The 15,168-nt window shown below is 44.6% G+C and overlaps 1 protein-coding gene across 3 annotated transcripts in view; it reads left to right on the top strand.

The window, feature by feature from the left end:
• The window catches only part of grid1b (glutamate receptor, ionotropic, delta 1b), a 380,520-nt gene that overhangs the window by 324,219 nt on the left and 41,133 nt on the right, over positions 1-15,168 (top strand). For all 3 annotated transcript variants that reach the window (XM_058406709.1, XM_058406710.1, XM_058406711.1), the window contains exons 7-8: positions 3,533-3,694; positions 4,102-4,221. In XM_058406709.1, coding sequence (XP_058262692.1) covers positions 3,533-3,694; positions 4,102-4,221 — 282 coding nt within the window. The remainder of the gene's footprint in view (positions 1-3,532; positions 3,695-4,101; positions 4,222-15,168) is intronic.

Genomic DNA, 15,168 nt, shown 5'->3' with positions numbered 1-15,168 from the left:
ACTCAGCACCATATACTCACACTCAGCACCTTACACTCACACTCAGCACCATATACTCACACTCAGCACCTTACACTCACACTCAGCACCTTACACTCACACTCAGCACCATATACTCACACTCAGCACCTTACACTCACACTCAGCACCTTACACTCACACTCAGCACCATATACTCACACTCAGCACCTTACACTCACACTCAGCACCTTACACTCACACTCAGCACCATATACTCACACTCAGCACCTTACACTCACACTCAGCACCTTACACTCACACTCAGCACCATATACTCACACTCAGCACCTTACACTCACACTCAGCACCGTATACTCACACTCAGCACCATATACTCACACTCAGCACCTTACACTCACACTCAGCACCTTACACTCACACTCAGCACCGTATACTCACACTCAGCACCTTACACTCACACTCAGCACCTTACACTCACACTCAGCACCATATACTCACACTCAGCACCGTATACTCACACTCAGCACCATATACTCACACTCAGCACCATATACTCACACTCAGCACCATATACTCACACTCAGCACTGTATACTCACACTCAGCACCATATACTCACACTCAGCACCATATACTCACACTCAGCACCATATACTCACACTCAGCACCATATACTCACACTCAGCACCATATACTCACACTCAGCACCATATACTCACACTCAGCACTGTATACTCACACTCAGCACCACATACTCAACACTCAGCACCATATACTCACACTCAGCACTGTATTCTCACACTCAGCACCGTATACTCACACTCAGCACCATATACTCACACTCAGCACCATATACTCACACTCAGCACCTTACACTCACACTCAGCACCATATACTCACACTCAGCACCATATACTCACACTCAGCACCTTACACTCACACTCAGCACCATATACTCACACTCAGCACCTTACACTCACACTCAGCACCACATACTCACACTCAGCACCATATACTCACACTCAGCACCATATACTCACACTCAGCACCACATACTCACACTCAGCACCATATACTCACACTCAGCACCATATACTCACACTCAGCACCTTACACTCACACTCAGCACCTTACACTCACACTCAGCACCGTATACTCACACTCAGCACCGTATACTCACACTCAGCACCTTACACTCACACTCAGCACCTTACACTCACACTCAGCACCGTATACTCACACTCAGCACCTTACACTCACACTCAGCACCTTACACTCACACTCAGCACCTTACACTCACACTCAGCACCATATACTCACACTCAGCACCGTATACTCACACTCAGCACCTTACACTCACACTCAGCACCTTACACTCACACTCAGCACCTTACACTCACACTCAGCACCATATACTCACACTCAGCACCTTACACTCACACTCAGCACCTTACACTCACACTCAGCACCGTATACTCACACTCAGCACCTTACACTCACACTCAGCACCTTACACTCACACTCAGCACCGTATACTCACACTCAGCACCTTACACTCACACTCAGCACCTTACACTCACACTCAGCACCATATACTCACACTCAGCACCTTACACTCACACTCAGCACCTTACACTCACACTCAGCACCTTACACTCACACTCAGCACCATATACTCACACTCAGCACCATATACTCACACTCAGCACCATATACTCACACTCAGCACCTTACACTCACACTCAGCACCTTACACTCACACTCAGCACCATATACTCACACTCAGCACCTTACACTCACACTCAGCACCTTACACTCACACTCAGCACCATATACTCACACTCAGCACCTTACACTCACACTCAGCACCTTACACTCACACTCAGCACCATATACTCACACTCAGCACCTTACACTCACACTCAGCACCTTACACTCACACTCAGCACCGTATACTCACACTCAGCACCGTATACTCACACTCAGCACCTTACACTCACACTCAGCACCTTACACTCACACTCAGCACCGTATACTCACACTCAGCACCGTATACTCACACTCAGCACCTTACACTCACACTCAGCACCTTACACTCACACTTAGCACCATATACTCACACTCAGCACCCCATGTTCAACACCACATACTCACACTCAACACCACATACTTATCCTAGCTCATCATCCTTGCTTCCAGTCTAGTTTTATCTCAGCACAGCCCCAGCCCCAGCATTCGACTCCCTCAGAGACTTAAACAGACTCCTGAAATATCCGTGTCTCGGCACTCCCTCTTTCAGAGTGTGCCGCTCTTTATGAGTCTAAGCAGAGATGAGTTCCTGTCACTGGCGATGATGCAGTGGCTTAATGACGGCATGAGGCTGGAAGACACCTCTCTGTCCTCATCAGATGTGACGCTCTGAGGTCTTCTGTGTGTCACACAGCATCTGAGTCTCTTCCTAGAGTTTCTAGCTCTTAATGCACTCTAGGTCCTGACACATGCTGTGGCTTCGGCACTGTAATGTGTTGTGCCAGGCTTTAGTGTCACTCACATAACGCAGACGTGACATCAGACACAGTAGTCCGATCTTCACAGAGCGTGTCTCAGAGTCTGGCAGGGGAGTCGCAGCTTCAGGAACTCGGAGCTAGCAGACACACTAACGTTAATGTGGCATGGGTGATGGTTCAAGCTGGGCTGTTTGAGTTCTACAGAAAGGAGGAACAGTCTAGAGTTTACAAAGACATGAAAAATCCCCTACAAAGACACGTCACACATTACACACATTTTAGTGTGTGTGTGTGTGTGTGTGGAGCATCTGCTATATCACCCATGATGGAGTGAGTAGCTCTTTCTCCCTGTGTATTACGTCTCCTTGTGATGCAGTGCGAGCAGCAGTTCGAGACAATGTGGTTGAGAGGCTTGATGTGTCTCAGAGGAGCGGTGTGTGAGGCTTCACCCTCTATGTGTAGAAGAAGGAAGTCGGCTAAATAAAGCAGGAAATGAAGGAAAATGATCCACTATAATGTAGTAGAACTGCACTACTGTCCATGCTGCTGCTCTAGAAAACGAATCAACACTCAGCACCACATACTCAACACCTCACACTCAATACCACATACTCAGCACCAAATACTCAACACCACATATTCAACACCTCACACTCAACACCACATATTCACACTCAGCAGCATATACTCAATGCTCAACACCACATACTCACACTCAGCACCACATACTCAACACCTCACACTCAATACCACATACTCAGCACCATATACTAAACACCACATACTCAACACCTCACACCCAACACCCCAAACTCACACTCAGCACCAAATACTCAACACCACGCACTCACACTTAGCACCACATACTCAATACTCAACACCACACACTCACACTCAACACCATATACTCAATACTCAACACCACATACTCACACTCAACACCATAGATACTCAACACTCAACACCATATACTCAACACTATACATCACACTGACCCTTCACTCACACCTTCATTTACCAACCATCTCTTTCCTTTTCTTTCAGGTTTCCAACTTGTACCTGTATGACAGCGTGTTGATGCTAGCTAATGCCTTCTATAGGAAGTTAGAGGACAGGAAGTGGCACAGCATGGCCAGTCTGAACTGCATACGGAAGTCCACCAAGCCTTGGAATGGAGGCTGGTCCATGCTGGAGACCATCCAGAAGGTACAACAATCTCCTTTTCTCAGGGGGTAACAGTCTCCAGCTAAGACTCCAGGCCAGTTACAAGCCCCTGGAGCTGGAGAAAGAGAAATGAAGTGGGTTTTTTTTAGTGTTGTGTTAAGTGCAAGCTCTAGACATGAGGCTGACTGAGTTGTGTTGTTACAAGTCTCTCTGAAAGTTCAGCCCAGGACCTGCAGCAGAGCCCTCACTGATCCCGTATCTTCATCACTCTGTTCTCTCAGGGATTGATAACTCTCTAAATCCTCCTCAGTCTATTTTAGTCTCTGACCTACAGTCTAAATACTGATAATCTGCTCCTGATATGCTGTAATTGAGCTAATAAGGACATTCATTAGGGCAAGGAGTCATGCAGTGTCATGCTAAACTGGTGGATGTTCCTCTCTCGGCAGGGTCGCATCACCGGCCTCACCGGAGTCATGGACTTCATAGACAACGGATCCAACTCGCACGTTCAGTTTGAGATTTTAGGCACCAGCTTCAGCGAGACCTTCGGAAAAGACATCAAAAGGGTACGTTTAAAAATACAGAAAGAAAGACAGCATGCCAGCTATCAGAACTCAAGGTCTTTATTTACTGAACATTCATGTTGTGATAAAGCTGCAGTGACGGTGCCTCAGTTAACGGCACACACTCCTCTAACAGAGCTTCAGAGCTTCAGAGTATCACTGCGGTGTTTAGTGAATATGCATTTGTTTGTTTTTTAATAATTGGAGATGTCCATTTAGATAAACTCACGCTTGGGACATTTTAAACCAACATATTTTGATTAAAAGGTGTATTTAACACTTTTGTAGATCCTCTGATCACCACCTGAATGCTGAACATTACTTCCCTTTAACAACACCACCTCACACTCAACACCACCTCACACTCAACATCACCTCACACTCAGCATGTCATACTCAACACCTCACACTCAACACCACCTCACACTCAGCATCTCATACTCAACACCTCACACTCAACACCACATACTCACACTCAGCATCTCATACTCAACACCACATACCCAATACTCAACACCTCACACTCAACACCACATACTCACACTCAGCATCTCATACTCAACACCACATACCCAATACTCAACACCTCACACTCAACACCACATACTCACACTCAGCATCTCATACTCAACACCACATACCCAATACTCAACACCTCACACTCAACACCACATACTCACACTCAGCATCTCATACTCAACACCTCACACTCAACACCACATAATCACACTCAGCATCTCATACTCAACACCACATACCCAATACTCAACACCTCACACTCAACACCACATACTCACAATCAGCATCTCATACTCAACACCTCACACTCAACACCACATACTCACACTCAGCATCTCATACTCAACACCACATACCCAATACTCAACACCTCACACTCAACACCACATACTCACACTCAGCATCTCATACTCAACACCACATACCCAATACTCAACACCTCACACTCAACACCACATACTCACACTCAGCATCTCATACTCAACACCACATACCCAATACTCAACACCTCACACTCAACACCACATACTCACACTCAGCATCTCATACTCAACACCACATACCCAATACTCAACACCTCACACTCAACACCACATACTCACACTCAGCATCTCATACTCAACACCACATACCCAATACTCAACACCTCACACTCAACACCACATACTCACACTCAGCATCTCATACTCAACACCACATACCCAATACTCAACACCTCACACTCAACACCACATACTCACACTCAGCATCTCATACTCAACACCACATACCCAATACTCAACACCTCACACTCAACACCACATACTCACACTCAGCATCTCATACTCAACACCACATACCCAATACTCAACACCTCACACTCAACGCCACATACTCACACTCAGCATCTCATACTCAACACCACATATTCATACTCAAGAACACCTCATACCCAACAATCAACACCTTACACTCAACACCTCATACCCAACATGCTACACCTTACACTTAACACCACATATTCACACTCAGCACCCCATATCCAACACACAACACCTCACACTCAACAACACCTCATACCCAGCACTCAGCACCTTACACTCAACACCACATACTCGCGCTCAGCACCTCATGCTTAACACTCAACACCTCATACTCACACAAAACACCTCACACTCAACACCTGACACTCAACAACACCGTATACCCAACACTCAACACCTTACACTCAACACCTCATACCCAACATGCTACACCTTACACTTAACACCACATATTCACACTCAGCACCCCATATCCAACACACAACACCTCACACTCAACAGCACCTCATACCCAGCACTCAGCATCTTACACTCAACACCACATACTCACGCTCAGCACCTCATGCTTAACACTCAACACCTTATACCCAACACTCAGCACCTTACACTCAACACCACATACTCATACTCAGCACCTCACACTCAAGAACACCTCATAACCAACACTCAACACCTTACACATTTTACACCACATACTCACACTCAGCACCTCATACACATGCTCAACATCTCACGCTCGACACTCAACACCACATACCCATACTCAACACTTCACAGTCAACAACACCACATACCCAATACTCAACACCTTACAATCAACACAACAGTCTTACACTCTGCACCTTACACTGAACACCTTACACATTTAACACCACATACTCACACTCAGCACCTCATACACATGCTCAAGATCTCATGCTTGACACTCAACACCACATACCCATACTCAACACTTCACAGTCAACAACACCACATACCCAATACTCAACACCTTACACTCAACCCAACAGTCTTATACTCTGCACCTTACACTTAACACTCAGCACCACATAGTCACACTCAACACCACACAGTCACACTCAACACCACATACACACACTCAGCACCACATAGTCACACTCAACACCACATACACACACTCAACACCACATAGTCACACTCAACACCACATAGTCACACTCAACACCACAGTCACACTCAACACCACATACACACACTCAACACCACATAGTCACACTCAACACCACATAGTCACACTCAACACCACATACACACACTCAACACCACATAGTCACACTCAACACCACATACACACACTCAACACCACATAGTCACACTCAACACCACATAGTCACACTCAACACCACATACACACACTCAACACCACATACACACACTCAACACCACATAGTCACACTCAACACCACATACACACACTCAGCACCACATAGTCACACTCAACACCACATACACACACTCAACACCACATAGTCACACTCAACACCACATACACACACTCAACACCACATAGTCACACTCAACACCACATACACACACTCAACACCACATAGTCACACTCAACACCACATACACACACTCAACACCACATACACACACTCAGTACCACATACACACACTCAACACCACATAGTCACACTCAACATCACATACACACACTCAACACCACATAGTCACACTCAACACCACATACACACACTCAACACCACATAGTCACACTCAACACCACATACACACACTCAACACCACATAGTCACACTCAACACCACATAGTCACACTCAACACCACATACACACACTCAGTACCACATACACACACTCAACACCACATACACACACTCAACACCACATACACACACTCAACACCTAACACACACACTCAACACCACATACACACACTCAGCACCACATACACACACTCAACACCTAACACACACACTCAACACCACATACACACACTCAGTACCACATACACACACTCAGCACCACATACACACACTCAACACCACATACTCAACACTTCACACTAAATTTGGTTAATAAACTGCAGGAGTTCTCCTCTTTTGCCACTTGTTCAGCCTAAACATAGGCTATAAAGCATATATATTTATAATACACTATATTGCCAAAAGTATTCGCTCACCCATCCAAATAATCAGAATCAGGTGTTCCAATCACTTCCATGGCCACAGGTGTATAAAATCAAGCACCTAGGCATGCAGACTGTTTTTACAAACATTTGTGAAAGAATGGGTCGCTCTCAGGAGCTCAGTGAATTCCAGCGTGGAACTGTGATAGGATGCCACCTGTGCAACAAATCCAGTCGTGAAATTTCCTCGCTCCTAAATATTCCACAGTCAACTGTCAGCTGTATTATAAGAACGTGGAAGTGTTTGGGAATGACAGCAACTCAGCCACGAAGTGGTAGGCCACGTAAACTGACGGAGCGGGATCAGCGGATGCTGAGGCGCATAGTGCGAAGAGGTCGCCAACTTTCTGCAGAGTCAATCGCTACAGACCTCCAAACTTCATGTGGCCTTCAGATTAGCTCAAGAACAGTGCGCAGAGAGCTTCATGGAATGGGTTTCCATGGCCGAGCAGCTGCATCCAAGCCATACATCACCAAGTGCAATGCAAAGCGTCGGATGCAGTGGTGTAAAGCACGCCGCCACTGGACTCTAGAACAGTGGAGACGCGTTCTCTGGAGTGACGAATCGCGCTTCTCCATCTGGCAATCTGATGGACGAGTCTGGGTTTGGCGGTTGCCAGGAGAACGGTACTTGTCTGACTGCATTGTGCCAAGTGTAAAGTTTGGTGGAGGGGGGATTATGGTGTGGGGTTGTTTTTCAGGAGCTGGGCTTGGCCCCTTAGTTCCAGTGAAAGGAACTCTGAATGCTTCAGCATACCAAGACATTTTGGACAATTCCATGCTCCCAACTTTGTGGGAACAGTTTGGAGCTGGCCCCTTCCTCTTCCAACATGACTGTGCACCAGTGCACAAAGCAAGGTCCATAAAGACATGGATGACAGAGTCTGGTGTGGATGAACTTGACTGGCCTGCACAGAGTCCTGACCTCAACCCCATAGAACACCTTTGGGATGAATTAGAGCGGAGACTGAGAGCCAGGTCTTCTCGTCCAACATCAGTGTGTGACCTCACAAATGCGCTTCTGGAAGAATGGTCAAACATTCCCATAAACACACTCCTAAACCTTGTGGACAGCCTTCCCAGAAGAGTTGAAGCTGTTATAGCTGCAAAGGGTGGACCGACGTCATATTGAACCCTATGGATTAGGAATGGGATGTCACTTAAGTTCATATGCGAGTCAAGGCAGGTGAGCAAATACTTTTGGCAATATAGTGTATGTATTGTTTCTTGCATCTTTACATTACTATTTTTTTCCATTTTTAGTTTTAGAATTTTAACTTACAAATGTCTTTTGACATTTCCGCTCTGTTTGTGAAACTCAGATTAAACTGTAATATCCTGATAAACAGAGATATATGATATGCATGATATACATGATACATGAAGATCTTTTGTTTAAAATGTCTGAGTCTATTGAGTGTATTATATCTGAGTGTATCGTCTCAGTGCTGACTGCACAGCAATAACACCTCAGAGAAGAACAGAAAGTGACAGAAACACTCAAATGTTTGAATAGACGATCTTTCATCAGATTTTATTGTGGTTCAAGATAATCATTTAATCATTTTCAATCCTGACACAAGTGCACGCTCACCACAACAACTCACAAACAGATACAAAAAAACTGTAATAGTTCTACCAAGCATGTCAGTGTGTGTGTGTGAGTGTGTGTGTGTGTGTGTGTGTAGAGAGAGAGAGAGAAAGATATGCTGAACAATCTGTCATTGTTAGAAAAGTGAATGAGGGACAATAAGCCATATTTCAGTAAATGTGACAGCATTAGCTTCATAACAATACATTCACTGCATTTATCATGAGAAAATAAACACAATCCCTCTGTGGCAAGACATCTGGGCAAAAAAACATAAGATAACCATAAAGTCAAAGTAAATATATTCATTTCTCACACTGTGAAATTTAGTGATTTTGTTTAATACGCACGAAAAAGTTTCTAGCAGTTCCTCTGCTAATCACCAGTTCAATGGCTCTTTATACTGTGCAGCTTCATCGAGGTTAAGCCTTAATATCTCAAAATGCTGGGGTGTTTCCCAGGTAAGTGACCCACACGCACCCGGCCAGCCACGTGATGTAAAAGAAAACGTCATTCATCAGACCAGGCCACCTTCTTCCATTGCTCCATGGTCCAGTTCTGATGTGCCCATTGTTGGTGCTTTCAGTGGTGCACAGGGGTCAGCATTGGCACCCTGACCTGGCTATGCGGCTCCATACGCAACAAACTGTGATGCACTGTGTATTCTGACACCTTTCTATCAGAACCAGCATTAACTTCTTCAGCAATTTGAGCAGTAGCTCGTCTGTTGGATCAAATCACACAGGGCCAGCCTTCACTCCCCAATTAGCCTATGCCCCCCATGACCCTGTCGCCAGTTCACCACTGTTCCTTCCTTGGACCACTTTTGATAGATACTGACCACTGCAGACCGGGAACATCCCACAAGAGCTGCAGTTTTGTAGATGCTCTGATCCAGTCGTCTAGCCATCACAATTTGGCCCTTGTCAAACTCGCTCAAATCCTTACACTTGTCCATTTTTCCTGCTTCTAACACATCAACTTTGAGGACAAAATGTTCACTTGCTGCCTGATATATCCCACCCACTAACAGGTGCCATGATGAGGAGATAATCAGTGTTATCCCCTTCACCTGCCCGTGGTCATAATGTTATGCCTGATTGATGCATATACAGGGGTTGGACAATGAAACTGAAACACTGGCCAATTTAGTGTTGGAGGTTTCATGGCTAAATTTGACCAGCCTGGTGGCCAATCTTCATTGATTGCACATTCCACCAGTAAGAGCAGAGTGTGAAGGTTTAATTAGCAGAGTAATAGCACAGTTTTGCTTAAAATATTGCAATGCACACAACATTATGGGTGACATATCAGAGTTCAAAAGAGGACAAATTGTTGGTGCACGTCTCGCTGGCGCATCTGTGACTAAGACAGCAAGTCTTTGTGATGTATCAAGAACCACGGTATCCAGGGTAATGTCAGCATACCACCAAGAAGGACGAAACACATCCAACAGGAGTAACTGTGGACGCAAGAGGAAGCTGTCTGAAAGGGATGTCCGGGTGCTAACCCGGATTGTATCTAAAAAACATAAAACCACAGCTGCCCAACTCACTGCAGAATTAAATGTGCACCTCAACTCTCCTGTTTCCACCAAAACTGTCCGTCGGGAGCTCCACAGGGTCAATGTACATGGCCGGGCTGCTATAGCCAAACCTTTAGTCACTCGTGCCAATGCCAAACGTTGGTTTCAATGGTGCCTGCAGCGAAAATCTTGGGCTGTGGACAATGTGAAACATGTATTGTTCTCTGATGAGTCCACCTTCACTGTCTTTCCCACATCCGGGAGAGTTACGGTGTGGAGAAGCCCCAAAGAAGCGTACCACTCAGACTGTTGCATGCCCAGAGTGAAGCATGGGGGTGGATCAGTGATGGTTTGGGCTGCAATATCATGGCAATCCCTAGGCCCAATACTTGTGCTAGATGGGCGCGTCACTGCCAAGGACTACTGAACCATTCTGGAGGACCATGTGCACCCAATGGTTCAAACATTGTATCCTGAAGGCGGTGCCATGTATCAGGATGATAATGCACCAATACACACAGCAAGACTGGTGACAGAGTGGTTTGATGAACATGAAAGTGAAGTTGAACATCTCCCATGGCCTGCACAGTCACCAGATCTAAATATTATTGAGCCACTTTGGGGTGTTTTGGAGGAGCGAGTCAGGAAACGTTTTCCTCCACCAGCATCAGGTAGTGACCTGGCCACTATTCTGCAAGAAGAATGGCTCAAAATCCCTCTGGCCACTGTGCAGGACTTGTATCTGTCATTCCCAAGACGAATTGATGCTGTATTGGCCGCAAAAGGAGGCCCTACACCATACTAATGAATTATAGTGGTCTAAAACCAGGCGTTTTAGTTTCATTGTCCAACATTGTATGTATAAAACACACATATCACTGTAACACACTTTTGCTTCCAGCATAGGATATTGTGGCATTTTATTACCGCTGAATAAATTACAGAGCTAATCATGGAATTCTCAAACATATTTCTTTCTTTCTTTCTTTCTTTCTTTCTTTCTTTCTTTCTTTTTCTTTCTTTCTCATGCATCCTGCAGTCTAATTGCATCTAACTTCATGCACACAAAATGGCCAGTGTGTGTGTGTCTGTGTGTGTGTGTAATTGTCCACATAGGGCAGTTCCAGGTTAGAACACTCCAGGTTAGAACACTTTAGCAAGACATACCATCACTTTCTCTCTCTTTTAGAAAGAGAGAAACTCTTATTACATGAGAGTTACATTTACATTGATGCTGCTGCGGTTTCCACCAAGCGCCTCGTCCACCGTCTCCCCGTTTAACCCTGACATGCAGAATCAGTAGTCAATACATTCCAGTACAGCCAAAGGATGCTTCAGCTCTACTCTTCCCTCTAATGGATTTTACTTTTAATCCTTCAGATCCAAACAGGGTAAGCAGAGGTGCTTGCTTGGATCTCAATGTGTGTGTGTGTGTGTGTGTGTACATGTGCATGTAGTAAACTTGAAGTACAGCGGGTAAAATAAAGTAAATAAAGTATTGAGCACGTCACCACCATTTTTCTAGTGATATGATATATTTCTAAAGGTGCTAGTGACATGAAATTTTCACCAGATGGTAACAGTTGTGTGTAATTATGTGAAATGACACAGTGAAAAAGTACTGAACAGAAGAAAAGGAGGTGCAAAAAGGCATGGAAAGCCAAGAGACTTAATTAGAAAGCAATCCTATCCCTTATCAGTGCAAAATAAAATCAGCTGGTTCAGTCCCATCTGATGGCCTATGAAAAGGTGTCTCATTACCAAGGTGTCACACAAGAAACTTATTGATGGCATTGGTTACAGAAGGACTTCAAAACTTCTAAATGTTCCACTGAGCACTGTCGGGGCCATAATCTGGAAGTGGAACGAACATCATTTCACCATAAACTGGCCATGACCAGGTACTCCTCACAAGATTTCTAACAGAGGAGTGAAAAGAATGATCAGAAGAGTTGTCCAAGAGCCAAGGACCACTAGAAGAGAGCTTCAGAAACACCTGGAATTAGCAGGTACAATTGTTTCAAAGAAAACGATAAGTAATGCAACCGCCATGGACTGTATCCACACTCTCTGTGCAAGACTCCATTGCTGAAGAAAAAGCATGTTGAAGCTCATTTAAAGTTTGTTGCACAACATTTAGACAAGCTTATGAAATACTGGGAGAATATAGTCTGGTCAGATGAGACCAAAATTGAACTCTTTGGATGCCATTATACACACGCATGTTTGGAGGACAGCTAGCACCGCAAAAACACCACACCAACAGTGAAGTTTATGGTGTAGGCCTGTTTTTCAGCATATGGTACTGGCAAACTTAATGCAATTGAAGGAAAGATGAATGAAAAAATGTACCGAGACACTCTTGATAAAAATCTGCTGCCATCTACCAGGATGATGAAGATGACATGAGGGCAGACATTTCAGCAAGACCCAAATGATCCCAAACACACAGCCAATGAAACTCTCATTTGGTTTCAGAGAAAGAAAATAAAGCTGCTAGAATGGCCTGGCCAATCACCTGACTTAAACCCAAATGAAAATCTATAGAAAGATGAAGATTTGAGTGTTTTTGTGGAAGAATGGGCCAAAATCACAGCTGAGCAATGCATGCAACTAGTTTCTCCATACAGGAGACATCTTGAAACTGTCATTACCAACAACGGCTTTTGTACGAAGTATTAAATAAATTTCAGTAAGCGTGTTCAATACTTTTCCCCTGTGTCATTCCACATTAGTACACATAACATAATTTATAAATCTATGGTTTGATTTGGTTTGGTGAAAATTTCATGTCAATAGCACCTTTAAAAATATATTTACTGAGAAAAATGGTGACGTGTTCAATTCTTATTTTATTTCTTATTTCAACCACTGTATATTTGCAACCTATACTGTAGCTTACACACCTACACGCCTGCTGCCTGACCGACCAATATCTCATCATTTCAGGTAACCCGGACACCACCCCCAGGGGCATATCTCACTGACATTAACCCAATCAAGATGAGCCTTTCTATAGTATATATGATACGGTTGGAGAGCGGTTGGAAATGGGGTTCCTCAGCACAGTTGCTGGGATCACTGTCCATGGTGGGGTGAGGAGATCAGTAATCTGAAAGACCCTCAAAGCTGTTATTTGTCTGAATCAGGAGGTGGTTTAAACAACATACTGTACAAGCCCTGGTTGGTTCCTGATAGAGCTGTATCAAAACTCGCTGGAGAGATCATATCCTAGGAACTTCTGGAGGGGATGTGGTAGCTTAGTGGTTAAGAAGTTGGGCTACTGATTGGAAGGTTGTGAGTTCAAAGCTGCCACTGCAGGGCCCTTGGGCAAGGCCCTTAATCCACAATTGCTCAGCTGTATAAAATGAGATAAAATGTAAGTTCATAAGGGTATAGTTGGATGAGGGTGTGTGCCAAATGCCAGAAATGTAATCTGGAAATTCCCCCAGCTGGATCCTAGTGGTCCACCAGGATAAGTGGGGAAAAGAATAGAATCAAAGAATCATTTGTGACTTAAATTTAAGTTCCGGGAACTGAGGAACGTGGATCTCTCCTGTTAACACTGGGGTAGTTCAGCATACTGTGATTTTGGAGGAAACTGGAGAACCCAGAGGAAACCCACACATACAGGGTGATAACATATAAAACTCCACATAGACGGAAACATGACCTCAGGATCAGATGGTATTACATCAGATACCCCATTCTGCTCAGAGACTCCACACCTCCTTGTGTGTTTATGTGGAGCATGTGGCTGTTTTGCTGCTAAGCAACTCCTCATGGGGCGGGTGGACTGGAGTTAAGACTGACGAGAAGCACATTCCATAAATGTCAATCTCTCTCTTCATAATCCTAGATACATTTTCTATCTATCTATCTATCTATCTATCTATCTATCTATCTATCTATCTATCTATCTATCTATCTATCTATCTATCTATCTATCTATCTATCTATCTATCTATCTTTTTATGCTTTTGTTTTTGTTTTCACCAATCCATTGCCTCCCATCTATTGTTTAAAAATGAAGAGTAATGTAAATTACAGGAGAGAGGACCGAACCCGTCCGCTGCTAATGAAGATTTAATCACCCTGCATCCCGACTTGAATTATGAACCCAGCATATCGCATTATGGCCATTAGGTTCCTGAGACCATGGCCATTTAGCTTGCAGGAACACACACATACACACACTCCCACAGGCCACCGGTTTCCCCTCACCCACTCGGCGCATTTATTAGCTGTAATGAAAGGCAAAGACAGCTAATGGCACGTCAAGTGCACTCAGTCCCGTTGTTGTTCTTTATTAGAGGCTCAGCCTCACTCACCGAAACCAGCACCT

This window comes from Hemibagrus wyckioides, linkage group LG13 (assembly GCF_019097595.1).
Source record: "Hemibagrus wyckioides isolate EC202008001 linkage group LG13, SWU_Hwy_1.0, whole genome shotgun sequence".
NCBI classification, from domain to species: domain Eukaryota; kingdom Metazoa; phylum Chordata; class Actinopteri; order Siluriformes; family Bagridae; genus Hemibagrus; species Hemibagrus wyckioides.
This window is presented reverse-complemented; position numbering and strand designations above follow the sequence as displayed.